The sequence below is a fragment of the Coregonus lavaretus genome, assembly GCF_964263955.1.
Source record: "Coregonus lavaretus genome assembly, contig: HAP1_SCAFFOLD_887, whole genome shotgun sequence".
In the NCBI taxonomy this organism is placed as follows: Eukaryota; Metazoa; Chordata; class Actinopteri; order Salmoniformes; family Salmonidae; genus Coregonus; species Coregonus lavaretus.
Genome location: NW_028165602.1, coordinates 52931 through 74934, shown reverse-complemented (window position 1 = coordinate 74934; position 22004 = coordinate 52931). Strand labels below are relative to the sequence as shown.

Here is a 22004-nt window from a genome sequence, read left to right as displayed (position 1 = left end):
AGATTAATATGGTTTGGCTCTGATGGGAATAACCAGATTAATATGGTTTGGCTCTGATGGGAATAACCAGATTAATATGGTTTGGCTCTGATGGGAATAACCAGATTAATATGGTTTGGCTCTGATGGGAATAACCAGATTAATATGGTTTGGCTCTGTTGGGAATAACCAGATTAATATGGTTTGGCTCTGATGGGAATAACCAGATTAATATGGTTTGGCTCTGATGGGAATAACCAGATTAATATGGTTTGGCTCTGTTGGGAATAACCAGATTAATATGGTTTGGCTCTGATGGGAATAACCAGATTAATATGGTTTGGCTCTGATGGGAATAACCAGATTAATATGGTTTGGCTCTGATGGGAATAACCAGATTAATATGTTTTGGCTCTGATGGGAATAACCAGATTAATATGGTTTGGCTCTGATGGGAATAACCAGATTAATATGGTTTAGCTCTGATGGGAATAACCAGATTAATATCGTTTGGCTCTGATGGGAATAACCAGATTAATATGGTTTGACTCTGTTGGGAATAACCAGATTAATATGGTTTGACGCTGATGCAAGCCGTCACATTTGAATGAGTTTGGAATGGTGCATTTTCACTAGTTTACAAGGTGAAGGTCCTGCATAATTAATGTCAACGTGATGATTTGCACTTACTTTGATAGAAGTGCAGGAGCTGTCGTTTTCCAAGTCAGTCCATTAGACTGTGTTAACCGAAATTCACAAATGACCTTATAGAGACCTCTGAGTTTTCACTGTTATGGGTTCATACACATTTCCACGACTTCTCCATGACTTGTAACCACATTTCCATGACTTCTATTATATCCGACATGACAAAGTAAACATTATTGACACTGGAAGGCTGCTGTGTTTAATCTGATGTAGACCCACCATCTCTTGCCGTTGTGCCCTTGATTAAGGCACTTAACCCCCCCCAAAAATGTAACTGTACTGTTAGTCAACATGTGGTCAACCCTCCATCTGGAGAGCTCTTGGGTATGCAGGCTTGGCTTTTGATTCCATCCTGAAACACCCAAGTCTGCTTATCAAGGTCCCGTTGAGCAGCTGATGTTTAGACAACAATGTGGTTAGACTAGGGCTTGAACAAAAGCCTGCAAACCCATGCAGCATCCATCCTGGAGGACAGTAGCGGTGTGTGGGTAAAATCACAGAGGAAGCCAAGCCAAACCCATGCAGCATCCATCCTGGAGGACAGTAGCGGTGCGGGGGTAAAAATCACAGAGGAAGCCAAGCCAGTAAAAAAGCCATATTACAACCTGTGTTGTGATAATTGCGTTGTTTGCTCTATAACCCATTCGTTCATACGCCACCGTGATATACACTAAGGCCGTGACAACAGACACACAGTGGGGGTGTGATGAGATAACTTGACCCGGTGGAATACGACGATAGGAGCGCTCCGTAAACCACGCCCCAGTGGGCAGAGCTAGGCATGTTGGACTGGGACACGTTTAAATACGATTAAAAGCCTCTCATTTTACAGTGGGTCCGCCATGGTTCTGTGTAGCCTAGTTATGTTAATAATATTTGAGACCAGTGCAGTTAATTTCGTCTTTGACTTAATAAGTCAAATATCTTTGAATAGTAAACAGGGAAGCAACAACCATCAAGTCCCCGACAGTTCTCAATAGAACATACCAGAAGGGGGGCATCATTTACAACCTCAATTATTGGGATCATCTGGTTACCTCCAGTGTTGAGATAATGGGCTTAATGCCAACCCAGAGATGGCCCAAGTGGGTTGTTATGGGTGGAAGATGGCACAATGATGCCATCTGTTGGTAAATGTTAATTACTGCAACTCCAGTGTTTTACCGGTGTACTTGAGACACCCGGATATCTTGCAATATACTGAACAAGACTGGTTACTCGCATCAATGCCTCTGTCTCGTCATTTAACGTTCAAACATGGTGTCAGAGTCGGATAACTAACCATTTCCGCAAATTAGAGTCACCTGTTCTGGTTTACAAAAAATATATATATAAAAAAATAAGCTTAGTTGAGTAAAACTTCGCCGGAATTGTCCTTAGCTAGTTTGAGTTTGCTAGTTAGCTTCAGTGTTGTTAGCACCGTTTAGACATGGCAGCGAACATTCCCCCTCCCGCCGTTATGAAGCTCAGCGGAGATTGGAGCACAAACTGGGATACGTTTAGAGGTGAATGGGAGGACTATGCACTAGCAACGGGACTTCGGGAAAAGGACGATGAGGTAGTGGCTGCCACTTTGAGGACTATAATGGGAGCTGAATGCCGACACGTATACAAACACAACCTGAACCGAACAGCAGCTCAGCAAGGTAACGCTGCAGCTATTCTTGATGCTCTCCAACTTTACTTTAAGCCAGCAAAGAACGTTATCTACGAGCGTTATGTTTTCGGTTGTTGCAAACAGGAGGACGGGGAGTCCATTGACAGCTTTGTCACTAGGCTAAGGGAAAAGGCAGCCACATGTGACTATGGTGCTTTAAGATATGAACTGATCAGAGACAAGATAGTGCTTGGCATAACTGATGAGGTCACCCGCAGACGTTTGCTGAGAGAACGTGACCTGACACTGGTCTTGGCAGTGGAGACATGCCGTGCAGCAGAGCTTACGGATATACGGATACGGTCCATGGAGCTAGAAAGGCAACATATGGACAATGTCAATGGTACATTCAGGCAGCCAGTAAAGAAATTCCCTTTTGCCACAGCTAATGCTAATACTACAGCCAACTCTGCAGTAGACAACCCCAATGCATGCTGATATTGTGGCATTTCTCATGGACGAGGAAAAGAACACTGCCCAGCCTATGGAAAAATATGCAAATCCTGTGGTACAGCTAATCACTTCGCAAGGGCCTGCATGAAAAGCAAGAGAAAGGAGGGTAAAGTGCACTCCATTGAAATAAACACAGATGAAGGGAACAACAGCACAGAGGATGTATATGCTAGCGAGTGCATAGGGGCAGTAAGGGCAAAAGGAAAAAAATGGTTTGTCACTCTGCTACTTAATAATAAACCACAGCAATGCCAGCTAGATTCAGGGGCCACATGTAACGTTATGAGCCTTAAAGATAAAAGGAGGCTCGCGCCCAGAGACAAACTCACACAGAGTAGCACCAAGCTGAAACTGTATTCCGGCCAGTTCATGACCTCTTTAGGCCTGTTTGTGACAGAGTGTGTTTTACGTGGCCAGAAACACACTCTTGAGTTTGAGAACAGCCATTACTGTCAGGTTCTACATGCGGGCGCCTTGGGCTTATTAACTTCACCATCCCAGCTGATCTTAACATTATAGACAAACTCCAGGCTGGGCCCCTGAGCAAGGAGACTCTCCTAAGCAAGTAACATGATGTCTTCAACGCACCGGTCGAGTCAGTTCCCGGCGAAGTCCACTTTGAGTTGGACGCAGCAATCCAGCCTGTCCAGTGTGCACCCCGCAATGTACCAGTGGCCATGAAAGCAGCTACCAAGGCTCAGCTTGACAAATACGAAGCAGATGGCCACATCATATCCGTCACCGAGCCTACAGACTGGATAAGTAATATGGTTATCGTCAAGAAACCAGACAAGCTACGGATATGCATTGATCCTAAACACCTCAACCGGGCTCTGAGACGTTCACATTACATTATGCCCACGTTGGAGGATGTTCTTTACAAGCTCCCAAAGGCCAGAGTCTTCACGCTCGTGGAACGCCAGAGATGCCTTCCTGCAGTGCAAGCCCAGCAGCTACATGACCGCCTTTTGGACACCCTGGGGCAGGAAGAGGTGGTTGAAGCTCCCGTTTGGTGTCTCCGTGGCTCCAGAGGTGTATCAGCGGAAACAGCACGAGCTGTTGATGGGACTCAGTGGCGTGGAACCCATAGCAGATGACATCCTCGTAGTGGGCTGTGGGGACAGTGATAAGGAGGCAGAATGTGACCATGACGCCAAGCTGCTGGCCCTGATGGTCAGATGCAGACAGGTCAAGCTAAGACTAAGCATAAAAAAGCTTCAGTTTAAAGTGCCAGAGGTTCGCTTTCATGGGATTGAAGGCGGATCCAGAAAAAGTGAAGGCTGTCTTGGATATGCCCCACCCATCTGACGTGAAGGCAGTGCAGCGCTTCGTCGGATTCGTCACCTACCTGGCCAAGTTCCTACCGCGGCTCTCTGAATGTCACGCTCGTTTACAGACGGGACGGACCAAGGCGCAGCGTGATATGCATACATGTTTATTTATACTGAATAAACACCACGACAAAACAACAAATGAAACGAAACGTGAAGTCCAAGGTAGACAAACAACATACCTCACACGGAACAAGATCCCACAACCCACTAGGTCCAATAGGCTGCCTAAGTATGGTCCCCAATCAGAGACAATGAGCGACAGCTGCCTCTGATTGAGAACCACACCGGTCAACATAGATCTAGACATACTAGATTCTACAACAATGAACAAACACAATAAGGAAAATCACACCCTGACTCAACAAATAAGAGTCCTCAGAGTCAGGGCGTGACACTGAAGTGTGTAAACCACTAAGGAGGCTCATGGACAAGGACACCATCTGGCATTGGCTCCCAAAACATGACACAGCGGTGAGGGAAATAAAACAACTGGTCACCCAGACACCTGTACTGCGATACTACCATGTGTCAAAACCTGTCACGATTCAGAGTGACTCAAGCCAGTATGGACTGGGCTGTTGCCTCATGCAAGAGGGCCAGCCTGTGGCATTCGCCTCTAGGGCACTCACTCCAACAGAGCAGAACTATGCCCAGATAGAGAAGGAGTGCCTCAGCATTGTGTTTGCATGCCAACGCTTCCACCACTACCTGTACGGGCGTGACAATATTACCGCAGAGACAGATCACCAGCCCCTTATTGCTATATTCAGCAAGCCTCTCCTGAATGCCCCGAAACGACTGCAGAGCATGCTACTGGCCCTACAAAACTACAACCTCAAGGTGGTGTATAAGCCAGGGCCAGAGATGTATGTGAGTGACACGCTCAGCAGGGCTACTGCATCAGGCACTCACACACGCTCCATGCATGAACAACACGCAGTGTGCAGCTTACAAACAGAGCAAGTGGATGTTGAACACATCAACCAGGCTGACTACCTCAATGTTACGGACCAGCGCCTTATACAAATCAGACAGCACACAGACAGGGACGAGCAACTCCAGGCATTGAGGTCTGTGATTCTGATGGGCTGGCACGACTGCAAGGAAGAAACTGCTTTAGCCACCAGAGAATATTGGCCAGTCAAAGAAGAGCTCAGTGTTCAAAACGGAGTAATATTCAAGGGTTAGAGAGTCATTATTCCCCGGTCTCTGCGCCCTGAGATGTTGGCGCGCGTGCACTCAAGTCACATTGGAGGTGAGGCCTGTTACAGACAAGCACGTGACACACTGTATTGGCTAGGAATGCAGAGTGAAATCAAAAACTATGTCAGTAAATGCACAATCTGCAATGAATATGCCATTGAGCAACAGAGAGAGATGATGATGTCCCACGAGCTCCCAATGCGCCCCTGGTAGATAGTAAGTCTAGATCGCTTCCAGCACAAGTGGCAAAGACTTTCTGCTGGTAGTTGATCATTACTCAGACTTCTGGGAGATTGACCTCCTCCCCGACCTCTCAGCAGAGACAACGCTCAGTTTGCCCGCTATGGCCAGCCAGATAGGGTAATTTCAGATAATGGACCCCAATTCTCCGGATGTGAGTTCCGAAAATTTGCTGCAGAATGGGAATTCGAGCACGTCACTTCATCACCACGACACCCAAAAGCTAATGGGAAGGCTGAGTCGGCAGTCAAAATCGCAAAGAACCTCTGCAAAAAAGCTCTGCGAGAGGGCAAAGATGCCTGGAAAGCAATCCTGCAGTGGCGCAATACCCCGACAGAAGGCATGGATAGCAGCCCAGGCCCAGCGCCTCATGGCACGGTGTTTAAAAGCAGCTCTGCCAGTAGCAAGCACTCTCCTGGAGCCATGTGTGGTGACAGACGTGCTGGTGAAGCTATGTCACAGAAGACAGGTCTCCAAGTTCATCTACGACAAATCAGCAAAAGACTTACCTGAGCTCAGGGTGGGTGAAACGGTGCGAATGAAGCCACTACCAGGGGACCGGACGGGCCTCTGGAGACTCGGATCCTGTGTGCAGAAAGTGACACCACGCTCCTACTTGGTGGAAGTGAATGGATCACTGGACCGTCGTAACAGGGTTGGCCTTCGGACTGCTGAGCCAGCATCTACTCAGAACTCTGATGGTCATAGGGGTCGCATGACAAAAGACGGAACCCCAGCAAGTCACATGGGGCCTGAGGCACTGGGAGAAGAGCCAGGGGATCACAGGTCGGCCACTCCCTCGCCCATCAATACTCCCCTTAGACAGTCAGGTGACAAGCCTGTGCGGGAGCCCGCAGTCCACGCAGACAAGCCCCCTGTTTTTTCACGCTGCGGGCGTCTGTCCCAGCCACCAAAAATACTTAATCTGTAGGTTTCCCATTAGGGATTGTTGACAGACAGAGATAAAAGTGAAGAGAGTATCAAAATGTGTTAAGTGGTTAACTGAAATTTAAAAAATAAAAAAAAATATATATATATATATACTAAACTGTTCATGTTGGAAATTACTACTAGGTTTGTTTTGTTAGTGAATTGTCAGCTCCTGTCCTATTTTATAAAAGGGAAGATGTTATGGGTGGCAGATAACACAATGATGCCATCTGTTGGTAAATGTTAATTACTGCAACTCCAGTGTTTTACCGATGTACTTGAGAGACCCGGATATCTTGCAATATACTGAACAAGACTGGTTACTCGCATCAATGCCTCTGTCTCGTCATTTAACGTTCAAACAGTCGCAGCATCATTTATTTTAATTTTTTATAAATATGCAAACATTTCAAAAAACCTGTTTTTGCTTTGTCATTATGGGGTATTGTGTGTAGATTAGAATAAGGCTCAGATATTCTTGTTTCAGTTGAGATCTAATCACAGGAAGTGATTAGTCATTTAGGCTGTCCATATAACATGGCTGCTGTGTAATAGAGGGGAATCCCAGCTTTCCAACAGTGCAGATTTATTTAGGTTCTACAGTGCTGGTGGAAAGGCAAAAAAAATAAGACATGAATGCTTCGTTCGCTACAGTTAACTAGTGAGAACTGCTACAAGTTATGTTTTGAATATCCATCTAGTTAGTCTGTCTGTCATTATGTTATACCTGCTGCTATAATGTCCCGCTCTATATCCATCTAGTTAGTCCGTCTGTCATTATGTTATACCTGCTGCTGAAATGTCCCGCTCTATATCCATCTAGTTAGTCCGTCTGTCATTATGTTATACCTGCTGCTGAAATGTCCCGCTCTATATCCATCTAGTTAGTCTGTCTGTCATTATGTTATACCTGCTGCTATAATGTCCCGCTCTATATCCATCTAGTTAGTCCGTCTGTCATTATGTTATACCTGCTGCTGAAATGTCCCGCTCTATATCCATCTAGTTAGTCTGTCTGTCTGTCATTATGTTATACCTGCTGCTGAAATGTCCCGCTCTATATCCATCTAGTTAGTCTGTCTGTCTGTCATTATGTTATACCTGCTGCTGAAATGTCCCGCTCTATATCCATCTAGTTAGTCTGTCTGTCATTATGTTATACCTGCTGCTGAAATGTCCCGCTCTATATCCATCTAGTTAGTCTGTCTGTCATTATGTTATACCTGCTGCTGAAATGTCCCGCTCTATATCCATCTAGTTAGTCTGTCTGTCATTATGTTATACCTGCTGCTGAAATGTCCCGCTCTATATCCATCTAGTTAGTCTGTCTGTCATTATGTTATACCTGCTGCTGAAATGTCCCGCTCTATATCCATCTAGTTAGTCTGTCTGTCTGTCATTATGTTATACCTGCTGCTGAAATGTCCCGCTCTATATCCATCTAGTTAGTCTGTCTGTCTGTCATTATGTTATACCTGCTGCTGAAATGTCCCGCTCTCTCTCCTCGGGCAACGGCCCACTCGCACTGTCGCACACCCAGCATACACAGACATGCACTGTAGGGTCATTCCGATCATTCCTGTTATGTCGATTTCTAAGTGATTTATCATATTTAAGTGTGCCTTCATGAATTACATTAACAAAAATTATTAAACTAATTTCCATGACTTTTCATGACCTTAAACCCCTAAATTGGACAATTTGGAACAGTGCATCATGCGCATTCAAACTGGCGCATTTTCAATCTGCGCAATCTGTCTACTGTCACGCACCAATTCACAGACTAGCAGCCAATACATTTGGACAAAGTGGAATCAGGAAATGAATGACCACTCTTCATTGCAATTCAATGCAGATCCCGCCTTCATTCCTATTTCATTTTTCTCGAAATCTAAAAGCACAACCTAGATTTAAGCTAGTGTCTTATTGTTATTACTCCAACCTCGTGAAAGTGAGAAAAATTACACGTTTTCATTTTCGCAAAAAACAACTTTATATCTAACGAATGCCTTTGATATTGACGGCCTGCACATGCGCAGTTCGGCGCGACACTACCGTTAGACCTGATGACGTGTTTCTACCCGGTGAGTTTAAACAGCCAACGTCGCCATGACGTCGCGATCGGGGTTTTCTATTGGAGAAGCAGCTTCTGCCGATCTTCATACTGTACTTTCTTTGACTTTGTTTTACAGAGGAGACGGAATGCAAATTCCCCCAAAAATTAGAAGTGCCGGTATGGCGCTCCGGACAGCTCCGGCCCAAGTCAACAGTGGTTACATTTACATTTTAGCAGACGCTCTTATCCAGAGCTACTTAAAGTTAGTGAGTGCATACATTTTTTTATTTTATTATTGTTTTCATACTGCCTCCCCGTGGGAATCGAACCCACAACCCTGGCGTTGCAAACGCCATGCTCTACCAACTGAGCTATACGGGGCCCAAGTTGACCACACAGATCTAAGGATAAGCTTTTATCAATGTATATGCTTTTATATGTATGTACATGTCGCCGTGGTAACCATCTTGACGGACAGACAAGCAGGAAGCTCACGGCCCGCCCGCTGTGTACATGTCGCCGTGGTAACCATCTCGAGAAGCAGGAAGCTCACGGCCCGCCCGCTGTGTACATGTCGCCGTGGTAACCATCTCGAGAAGCAGGAAGCTCACTGCCCGCCCGCTGTGTACATGTCGCCGTGGTAACGCAGGTGGCTACAACATGTCTGCAAAAGCCAAACAAACTAACAAATCGGCGGATAAAAATGCAAACGACAGAAATGACGTTGCGTCCAAAGTAAGAGGATATGTTTAAAACCCCTATCAATAGTTTATATTATTTGAAATATTTACTACATCATTTGTCTGGTTATTTTGATTATTTGACAAACTGTTATCATAGCTAGAGCTAACCTAGTTTGGCTAGCTAACCAAAACTCACTTGTATTCTGAATCCAATTTAATCCAGGAAAATGACGCTGAAAAAGCCAACCCTCAATGGAAATGTATTTCCCATGAACAAATCAACACGCTGTTAGATTTGACAGTGGAACAAGTGCAATTGTAAGTAACAAGGATATATAGGCCTAATAGCCAGTTTATTTGGAAGTGTTTCATGTATGCGTACGTTGTTGATTTTTGTTTTTACAACAGACAGTTTGAAGAGATACTTGGTTTGAAGAACTGCCAGACATGTCTAAAGGAGGCGTCCCTGTTGGGCTACTTTGTCTGTGGATTCTGGTGGGCCAGGCAGATGAACTACACCTGTCAACAGATCTCATTCATCATGGCGCTACAGCAACTGGTACTAGACAATATCAGGGGTAAGTCATGGGATTTATAGGCGACAGACAGAAGAGCCACCCCACAGACCGACAGTTAATAACTCGTAAGTAGCCTGCAGTTATTGTACTTAGGCTACGGTATACACAGACAGTGTTTCCCAAACCTCTCCGGCCTTACTTGGGCTACGGTATACACAGACAGTGTTTCCCAAACCTCTCCGGTCTTACTTGGGCTACGGTATACACAGACAGTGTTTCCCAAACCTCTCCGGCCTTACTTGGGCTACGGTATACACAGACAGTGTTTCCCAAACCTCTCCGGTCTTACTTGGGCTACGGTATACACAGACAGTGTTTCCCAAACCTCTCCGGCCTTACTTGGGCTACGGTATACACAGACAGTGTTTCCCAAACCTCTCCGGTCTTACTTGGGCTACGGTATACACAGACAGTGTTTCCCAAACCTCTCCGGCCTTACTTGGGCTACGGTATACACAGACAGTGTTTCCCAAACCTCTCCGGTCTACGGTATACACAGACAGTGTTTCCCAAACCTCTCCGGTCTACGGTATACACAGACAGTGTTTCCCAAACCTCTCCGGTCTACGGTATACACAGACAGTGTTTCCCAAACCTCTCCGGCCTACCCCCAGCCACTGCTCTAATTTGTGACCATCTTGGTTGTATTTGTATTTATTATTGATCCCCATTAGCGGCTGCCGAGGCAGCAGCTACTCTTCCTGGGGTCCAATCACAATGTACATACAATAAAACAATACATAACACAACACATTATTACACACTACTCTACCAAAACATATTTACAATACAAAATCAATAATACAGGAAAATAACCATATAAAAATGTATGTGTGTAGAGTGCGGGTGTTTGCATGTGTTTGCGAATGCTGTGTGTGTGTGTCTCTTCACAGTCCGCGCTGTTCCATAAAATGTAGTTTTATCTGTTTTTTTTATCTGATTTTACTGCTTGACTGAGTTACATGATGTGGAATAGAGTTCCATGTAGTCATGGCTCTATGTAGTACTGTGCGTTCCCCGTAGTCTGTTCTGGACTTTGGGGACTGTGAAGAGACCTCTGGTGGCATGTCTCGTGGGGTATGCATGGGTGTCTGAGCTGTGTGCCAGCATTCCAAACAGACAGCTCGGTACATTCAGCTTGTCAACACCTCTTAAAAAAACAAGCAGTGATGAAGTCAATCTCTCTTCCACTTTGAGCCAGGAGAGATTGACATGCATGGGCCTCTGTAGCTCAGCTGGTAGAGCACGGCGCTTGTAACGCTAAGGTAGTGGGTTCGATCCCCGGGACCACCCATACACAAAAAAATAAATAATAATAAAAATAAAAATGTATGCACGCATGACTGTAAGTCACTTTGGATAGAAGCGTCTGCTAAATGGCATATTATATTATTATTATTAATGTTAGCTCTCTGTGTACATCCTAGGGCCAGCCGTGCTGCCCTGTTCTGCGCCAACTGCAATTTTCCCAAGTCCCTCCTTGTTGCACCTGACCACACTACTGAACAGTAGTCCAGGTGCGACAAAACAAGGGCCTGTAGGACCTGCCTTGTTCATAGTGTTGTTAAGAAGGCAGAGCAGCGCTTAATTATGCCCTAAGTAAAATGCTGTTGGAGTCCCACCCCATCTTGCGAGAACATTCTTTAGCGGCCCCCCTCTTGACAGCGGAGAGAAAAATATAGACGTTTTATAATTAATTTCCTCCAATGCTACACAATTTGCTATGGGGTGTAGAGAAAATGTTGCGGTTTTAAAGCAATTTTGCTGAAATTCTACACATTTTGCCATGGGGCAGAGTCACAGAGAGAAGATTGAGCAATTTTATAACTAAGTTCATAAAATTCTGCTCATTTTGCCCTTTTTTAGGGGCTGTGTGTTCACATAATCATTAAGACCTTTATTAGGGGCTGTGTGTTCACATAATCATTAAGACCTTCATTAGGGGCTGTGTGTTCACATAATCATTAAGACCTTCATTAGGGGCTGTGTGCTCACATAATCATTAAGACCTTCATTAGGGGCTGTGTGTTCACATAATCATTAAGACCTTCATTAGGGGCTGTGTGTTCACATAATCATTAAGACCTTCATTAGGGGCTGTGTGTTCACATAATCATTAAGACCTTCATTAGGGGCTGTGTGTTCACATAATCATTAAGACCTTCATTAGGGGCTGTGTGTTCACATAATCATTAAGACCTTCATTAGGGGCTGTGTGTTCACATAATCATTAGGACCTTCATTAGGGGCTGTGTGTTCACATAATCATTAAGACCTTCATTAGGGGCTGTGTGTTCACATAATCATTAAGACCTTCATTAGGGGCTGTGTGTTCACCTAATCATTAAGACCTTCATTAGGGGCTGTGTGTTCATCTAATCATTAAGACCTTCATTAGGGGCTGTGTGTTCACCACCTAATCATTAAGACCTTCATTAGGGGCTGTGTGTTCACCACCTAATCATTAAGACCTTCATTAGGGGCTGTGTGTTCACCACCTAATCATTAAGGCCTTCATTAGGGGCTGTGTGTTCACCACCTAATCATTAAGACCTTCATTAGGGGCTGTGTGTTCACCACCTAATCATTAAGGCCTTCATTAGGGGCTGTGTGTTCACCACCTAATCATTAAGGCCTTCATTAGGGGCTGTGTGTTCACCACATAATCATTAAGACCTTCATTAGGGGCTGTGTGCTCATCTAATCATTAAGACCTTTATTAGGGGCTGTGTGTTCACATAATCATTAAGACCTTCATTAGGGGCTGTGTGTTCACATAATCATTAAGACCTTTATTAGGGGCTGTGTGTTCACATAATCATTAAAACCTTCATTAGGGGCTGTGTGTTCACATAATCATTAAGACCTTCATTAGGGGCTGTGTGTTCACCACCTAATCATTAAGACCTTCATTAGGGGCTGTGTGTTCACATAATCATTAAGTCCTTCATTAGGGGCTGTGTTCACATAATCATTAAAACCTTCATTAGGGGCTGTGTGTTCACATAATCATTAAAACCTTCATTAGGGGCTGTGTGTTCACCACCTAATCATTAAGACCTTCATTAGGGGCTGTGTGTTCACCACCTAATCATTAAGACCTTCATTAGGGGCTGTGTGTTCACCTAATCATTAAGTCCTTCATTAGGGGCTGTGTTCACATAATCATTAAGACCTTCATTAGTGGCTGTGTGTTCACATAATCATTAAAACCTTCATTAGGGGCTGTGTGTTCACATAATCATTAAGACCTTCATTAGGGGCTGTGTGTTCACCACCTAATCATTAAGACCTTCATTAGGGGCTGTGTGCTCACATAATCATTAAGACCTTCATTGGGGGCTGTGTGTTCACATAATTATGAAGACCTTCATTAGGGGCTGTGTGTTCACATAATAATTAAGACCTTCATTAGGGGCTGTGTGTTCACATAATCATTAAGACCTTCATTAGGGGCTGTGTGTTCACCACCTAATCATTAAGACCTTCATTAGGGGCTGTGTGTTCACCACCTAATCATTAAGACCTTCATTAGGGGCTGTGTGTTCACATAATCATTAGGACCTTCATTAGGGGCTGTGTGCTCACATAATCATTAAGACCTTCATTAGGGGCTGTGTGTTCAGATAATCATTAGGACCTTCATTAGGGGCTGTGTGCTCACATAATCATTAAGACCTTCATTAGGGGCTGTGTGCTCACATAATCATTAAGACCTTCATTAGGGGCTGTGTGTTCACATAATCATTAAGACCTTCATTAGGGGCTGTGTGTTCACATAATCATTAAGACCTTCATTAGGGGCTGTGTGTTCACATAATTATTAAGACCTTTAGCATTAGCTAGCCTAGCATGCTGACGAAAAGGCATTTTCATTCAAAACTAGCAGTATTTCAATCTTCTCGATTTGTCAGTTGGGATAATATGATAATTAGGAATACAGCGCCATCACCCACCCCTGGATTAAGGTCCGTTTTCCGAGCCAGATCTCTTGCTCCTCGCTGTCCTGATCTTGGCATAGCACTATTCCGGCTAGAGAGAGAAGGAATGAACGTCTAGTCAGATTCTTATGGCTAACATCAATGTGGACTGGCTGTGGCTAATATCTGTATTTTATATCTGTCCACAATGTCCCAGAGAAGCAGATGCCATTTGGTGATAACCTGAATGAGTTTGCCAAGTTGATATCAGGAACGCGCCAGTCTCCTTCTCCAGAGGTTGATTCACTGTTTGATGCAGAGCAGGCCATGTCCATCACTGACTACCTCAAGTGCAGGTAGCAAGTCTCTTCTCTATCTGCCTTTTGTAGTAGGGTCTACATTATTAATATCACGTTAACAGTGTCCTTCCTTAACCTGGTGATAATCCATTCAGAGCAGTGAACCTCGTAGTGGATGTTGAAGTTCTGATCTGTTGGTTCACCTGTTTACTGTAGTCTCTTTCAGAACTACCACCTCTATGAGTTTCTCTTCCACCAACCCAGAGAGGAGCTACTCATTGGGAAGAAGGTGAGGCTGTGTATGCGTGTGTCAGTGCGTCCCGTATGTATGTTGAGGTTTCCTTAAGGAAGCTATGCGTGTGTCAGTGCGTCCCGTATGTATGTTGAGGTTACCTTAAGGAAGCTATGCGTGTGTCAGCGCGTCCCGTATGTATGTTGAGGTTACCTTAAGGAAGCTAGTGAGTAACTTGGAAGGGCAGTGACCATAAAGAGAGAGTCCTTTCCTGTCATTGTCCCTAAGGATCCATTTATCTGTCATCTCTGACTAACTAACTCACCACCAGGAGACCATTTATCTGTCATCTCTCACTAACTCACCACCAGGAGACCATTTATCTGTCATCTCTCACTAACTCACCACCAGGAGACCATTTATCTGTCATCTCTGACTAACTAACGCACCACCAGGAGACCATTTATCTGTCATCTCTCACTAACTAACCATCAGGAGACCATTCATCTGTCATCTCTAACTAACTCACCACCAGGAGACCATTTATGTGATGAGGTGGTGTTGAAGGATTCAGGCGCAGGAGGGTAAATCACAGAATAACAGGCTTTAATCAGTAAAAATACAGGTTTACGCAGAAATGTGTCAAACACACTCCAGGGCACAAAACAGGCGCACTGGAAAATACAAGGCACACAGGAAAACTCCCGTCTATACAAAATACACGAGCTTCACTAACCTTCACAATAAACAATCACCCACAAGGACAAGGGGGCAGAGGGAACACTTATACATGTACTAATGAGGGGATATGAACCAGGTGTGTGTAATTGACAAGACAATTGTGATGATGATTGGGGCGGCAGTGGTTAGTACTCCGGTGACGATGAATGCCGAAGCCTGCCCGAACAAGGAGGGGAGGCAGCCTCGGCCGAAGTCATGACAATTTATGTCATCTCTGACTAACTAACTCACCACCAGGAGACCATTAATCTGTCATCTCTAACTAACTAACTAACTAACTAACTAACTAACTAACTAACTAACTAACTAACTAACTCACCATCAGGAGACCATTAATCTATCATCTCTGACTAACTCACCATCAGGAGACCGTTTATCTGTCATCTCTAACTAACTAACTCACCATCAGGAGACCAGTTATCTGTTATGTCTAACTAACTCATTGATCTGTCATCTCTGTCTTACTCACCACCAGGAGACCATTTATCTGTCATCTCTGTCTTACTCACCACCAGGAGACCATGTATCTGTCATCTCTGTCATACTCACCACCAGGAGACCATTTATCTGTCATCTCTAACTAACTCACCACCAGGAGACCATTTATCTGTCATCTCTAACTAATTCACCATCAGGAGACCATTTATCTGTCATCTCTGACTAATTCACCATCAGGAGACCATTTATCTGTCATCTCTCACTAACTCACCACCAGGACAAGTCTAACTAGTGAACTCCCTTTCCTGTGAATGTACCAGCCCTATACTGCATGTAGTGTGCTGAAACAAATGGCAATCCCCACAATTCACTCTGTTCCTCTCATGTTGCCTATAATAACATTAGATCTCATGACATTGATTTGTTCAACCAGAGACCTTTTATAGGAGCTGCAACGTTCCAGGAAGTGACATAATAGACTGTGCAGACTCTTTATTTCCAGACAGAGAGCTGGAGTATAGTGACTCATCCCTGACAGGTTGGAACTACTAGGAATGACTCTGTTTGATTTCCCATTGATATCTTTACAACGTCTGCTACCATTTGATATGATCCTTCTCTTAATATATTCACAAATGTGGAAGGGAAGGCAAACATCTGACATATTCTACTGTAAAGTCATGGGTGAGAATACAACCTCTATGTTTCCTGACTAACTGTATTCCAGAGGACCATTGAGGTGATCAGCTCAGCAGACTTTGTAGCTCCGCTGGAAGAAGGCATGACTACTGAAGTCTTCCTCCATTACATGGCTCCTTCTCCTGTTGAACAGCGTGAAGAGGTACTGTACTGGAGGGCTACTGATGACTACCTCCATTACTGTAATATTCTACCTGTCTGATACTGACCCAGGGACAGAGGACCAGCCTGTCTGATAGGTGGTGTTCTACTGACCCAGGGACAGGGGACCAGCCTGTCTGATACTGACCCAGGGACATAGGTGGTGTTCTACTGACCCAGGGACAGGGGACCAGCCTGTCTGATAGATGGTGTCCTACTGACCCAGGGACAGAGGACCAGCCTGTCTGATAGATGGTGTCCTACTGACCCAGGGACATAGATGGTGTCCTACTGACTCAGGGACAGGGGACCAGCCTGTCTGATACTGACCCAGGGACAGAGGACCAGCCTGTCTGATAGATGGTGTCCTACTGACCCAGGGACATAGATGGTGTCCTACTGACTCAGGGACAGGGGACCAGCCTGTCTGATAGATGGTGTCCTACTGACCCAGGGACAGAGGACCAGCCTGTCTGATAGATGGTGTCCTACTGACCCAGGGACAGAGGACCAGCCTGTCTGATAGATGGTGTTCTACTGACCCAGGGACAGAGGACCAGCCTGTCTGATAGATGGTGTTCTACTGACCCAGGGACAGAGGAGCAGCCAGGAGGAGGATGGTGTTCTACTGACCCAGGTACAGAGGACCAGCCTGTCTGATAGGTGGTGTCCTACTGACCCAGGGACAGGGGACCAGCCTGTCTGATAGATGGTGTTCTACTGACCCAGGGACAGAGGACCAGCCAGGAGGAGGATGGTGTCCTACTGACCCAGGGACAGAGGAGCAGCCAGGAGGAGGATGGTGTCCTACTGACCCAGGGACAGAGGACCAGCCAGGAGGAGGATGGTGTCCTACTGACCCAGGGACAGAGGACCAGCCAGGAGGAGGATGGAGAGGTAGCAGTTAAAACAGATCTGCAGGAGAAGGAGAAGGAGGCTACAGGGTTCGAAGGATATAACATTCAGGATGTCAAAGACGTGCTGGGAGACCTGACCACAGAGATGCTGGGAAATCTACAGGTAGGATTTCATGATGAATCTGAATCCTTTAAAGCTGTTGTATAGTTTTTATTGAAATAAACAATCTTCATGTATTTTCTACTGGTGTTTCATACAGTTGAATTTGATCATTGTTCCAAACAAAACACCCCTGTCCATTTGGAGGTCAATTCTCAGCTGAACTCCAATAACCAGTCCAAATATAACCATGCTGACTTCAGCAGAACAACAACGTGTGGATTGTTGTTGGAGGTTTTCATGTCTTCCACACCAGTTGAATATGTTTGATGTGAAACAGAAAACGCAGCTTTGTATTATACTACTAGCTATCATGTTATAGAACCGTACTGGTGGTTTTCATTATGATAGGTCTTAATAGGACAACAGAGACATGTAGGCATGTGTCCCTAATGGCACCCTATTCCCTATGTAGTGCCCTACGTTTGACCAGAGTCCTGTGGGCCTTGGTTGAAAGGAGTGCCCTAAATAGGGAATAGGATGCCAGACGTAATAACAATAGAGAGGCCTGTGTGATAAAGAGCTGAACAGCTGCACTGACAGACTGACTGACTGACTGACTGACTGACTGACTGACTGACTGACTGACAGGCTGACTGACTGACTGACAGGCTGACTGACTGACTGACTGACTGACTGAGTGACTGACTGGGTTACTGACTGACTGAGTGACTGACTGGGTTACTGACTGACTGACTGACTGACTGACTGGGTTACTGACTGACTGACTGACTGACTGACTGACTGGGTTACTGACTGACTGACTGACTGACTGACTGGGTTACTGACTGACTGACTGACAGGCTGACTGACTGACTGACTGACTGACTGAGTGACTGACAGGCTGACTGACTGACTGGGTTACTGACTGACTGACTGACTGACTGACTGGGTTACTGACTGACTGACTGACTGACTGACTGGGTTACTGACTGACTGACTGACAGGCTGACTGACTGACTGACTGACTGACTGAGTGACTGACAGGCTGACTGACTGACTGACTGACTGACTGACTGAGTGACTGACTGACTGACTGACTGACTGGGTTACTGACTGACTGACAGGCTGACTGGGTTACTGACTGACTGACAGGCTGACTGACTGACTGAGTGACTGACTGACTGACTGACTGACTGACTGACTGACAGGCTGACTGACTGACTGACTGACTGACTGACAGGCTGACTGACTGACTGACTGACTGACTGACTGACTGACTGACAGAGTGACTGACTGACTGACTGACTGACTGACTGACTGACTGACAGAGTGACTGACAGGCTGACTGACTGACTGACTGACTGACTGACTGACTGACTGACAGAGTGACTGACAGGCTGACTGACTGACTGACTGACAGACAGGCTGACTGACTGACAGGCTGACTGACTGACTGACTGAGTGAGTGACTGACTGACAGGCTGACTGGCTGACTGACTGACATGCTGACTGACTGACAGGCTGACTGACTGACTGACTGACAGACAGGCTGACTGACTGACTGAGTGACTGACAGAGTGACTGACTGACTGAGTGACTGACAGACTGACAGGCTGACTGACTGACTGACAGGCTGACTGACTGACAGGCTGACTGACTGACTGAGTGAGTGACTGACAGAGTGACTGACTGACTGAGTGACTGACAGACTGACAGGCTGACTGACTGACTGACAGGCTGACTGACTGACTGAGTGACTGACTGACTGACTGACTGACTGAGTGACTGACAGACTGACAGGCTGACTGACTGACTGACAGGCTGACTGACTGACTGACTGACTGACTGACTGAGTGAGTGACTGACAGAGTGACTGACTGACTGAGTGACTGACAGACTGACAGGCTGACTGACTGACTGACAGGCTGACTGACTGACAGGCTGACTGACTGACTGAGTGAGTGAGTGACTGACAGACTGACAGACTGACAGGCTGACTGACTGACAGGCAGACTGACTGACTGACAGGCTGACTAACTGACAGGCAGACTGACATGCTGACTGACTTACTGACTGAGTGACTGACTGACTGACATGCTGACTGACTGACTGAGTGACTGACTGACTGACTGACTGACTGACTGAGTGACTGACAGGCTGACTGACTGACTGACTGACAGGCTGACTGACTGACTGACAGGCTGACTGACTGACTGACTGACTGACATGCTGACTGACTGACTGACAGGTTGACTGACAGGCTGACTGACAGGCTCACTGACAGGCTGACAGACTGACTGACTGACTGACAGGCCGACTGACATGCTGGCTGACTGACTTACAGGCTGACTGACTGACTGACAGACATTCTGACTGACTGGCTGACTGACTGACTGACTGACTGGTGTCCATGTTATTGAGTGGCTCTGCTGTAATGTGAGACCTCATCACCAACAGTGTGCAGCATCCTGATTCTGAATGATCCACCACCACACAACTACAGCTATTTCTAACCATTCTCTCTTATTTTCTGTCTGCTCAAGATCAATTACATATTTCACTCTGCTGCATTTGTACTTATATCAAAAGATGCCATTGAGCAGATGATGTAATGGAATCCGTCAGTTCCAGTCAGAACAATGAGAGCGAGATCCAGTGAACGCTGCACCCTTCCAGCAGGTTCTCTAACTCCGGCTCCAGATTGTAGTGACGGCTTTAACCTTCATGTGGATCGTCTCTGCCAGGCCAAATTGCTGCCCCCTTGTTAAACGATATTTAATAACATTCATTTATTCCTCTGAAGGGGATATGTTCCCAGGAGTTTCAACATGCATGTGGGTCTCATCATACCTTATATGGTAGACATGTTGAAATGGTCAAATGTAGGACAAGCTGTGGGTGAATTCCATAAGTAGATTGGAACTGTTCCATTCTCCAGGACACAGTCCAGCATGCAGCCGGGGAAATACATGCAATCATCTTTTGGATGAATAGGGCACCATTTTGTAAATGTTGAAGCACTCCTATTCACCATGTGTTAAATAATGAGCAGTTATCCAAACTATTATCAATGGCTTTCCTCTTGTGTTGTTACAGGCTGAATTCACAGAGAAGCTGAGAGTCCAAGAGGAGAGCTTCAGGACCAGACTAGAACGACTGAAACATTCTGCCTCCAAATAGCAACAATACACAACATAGTCTAGCTATTTACTATGAACACAATACACAACATAGTCTATAATATATCTACTATGAACACAATACACAACATAGTCTATAATATATCTACTATGAACACAATACACAACATAGTCTAGCTATCTACTAGGAACACAATACACAACATCGTCTATAATATATCTACTATGAACACAATACACAACATAGTCTATAATATATCCACTATGAACACAATACACAACATAGTCTATAATATATCTACTATGAACACAATACACAACATAGTCTAGCTATCTACTATGAACACAATACACAACATCGTCTATAATATATCCACTATGAACACAATACACAACATAGTCTATAATATATCCACTATGAACACAATACACAACATCGTCTATAATATATCCACTATGAACACAATACACAACATAGTCTATAATATATCTACTATGAACACAATACACAACATATAGTCTAGCTATCTACTATGAACACAATACACAACATCGTCTATAATATATCCACTATGAACACAATACACAACATAGTCTATAATATATCCACTATGAACACAATACACAACATAGTCTATAATATATCCACTATGAACACAATACACAACATAGTCTATAATATATCCACTATGAACACAATACACAACATAGTCTATAATATATCCACTATGAACACAATACACAACATAGTCTATAATATATCCACTATGAACACAATACACAACATAGTCTATAATATATCTACTATGAACGCAATACACAACATCGTCTATAATATATCCACTATGAACACAATACACAACATAGTCTATAATATATCCACTATGAACACAATACACAACATAGTCTATAATATATCTACTATGAACACAATACACAACAGACTGTCACACCCTGACTCAGGGGACGCTTATATGTTGAGTCAGGGTGTGTATATTCCTTGTTGTGTTTTGTCTATGTGTATTATCTAGCATGTATAGATCTATGTTGGCCGGTGTGGTTCCCAATCAGAGGCAGCTGTAGCTCGTTGTCTCTGATTGGGGACCATACTTAGGCAGCCTATTGGCACTGTCTAGTTGTGGGATCTTGTTCCGTGTAAGGTTAGTTGTGTGTCTACCTTGGACTTCACGGTTCGTTACCTTTGTTGTTTTGTCGTGTGTTTATTAAGTTCAATAAACATGTACGCATATCACGCTGCGCCTTGGTCTGACCTGTCATTAAACGAACGTGACACATAGTCTATAATATATCTACTATGAACACAATACACAACATAGTCTATAATATATCTACTATGAACACAATACACAACATAGTCTATAATATATCTACTATGAACACAATACACAACATAGTCTATAATATATCTACTATGAACACAATACACAACATAGTCTATAATATATCCACTATGAACACAATACACAACATAGTCTATAATATATCCACTATGAACACAATACACAACATAGTCTATAATATATCCACTATGAACACAATACACAACATAGTCTATAATATATCCACTATGAACACAATACACAACATAGTCT

General features: G+C 44.6%; 1 protein-coding gene across 1 annotated transcript; it reads left to right on the top strand.

The window, feature by feature from the left end:
* Positions 1-9193: 9193 nt before the first annotated feature.
* On the top strand, positions 9194-20431 carry LOC311115684 (ciliary-associated calcium-binding coiled-coil protein 1-like; the record flags this gene model as incomplete). Its single annotated transcript, XM_084190841.1, has 8 exons — positions 9194-9295; positions 9467-9561; positions 9652-9821; positions 13959-14097; positions 14257-14329; positions 16179-16292; positions 17156-17311; positions 20348-20431. The coding sequence occupies exons 1-8, from the start codon at positions 9221-9223 to the stop codon at positions 20429-20431; spliced, it is 906 nt and encodes a 301-aa protein (XP_084046967.1). The 5' UTR covers positions 9194-9220.
* Positions 20432-22004: the final 1573 nt, after the last annotated feature.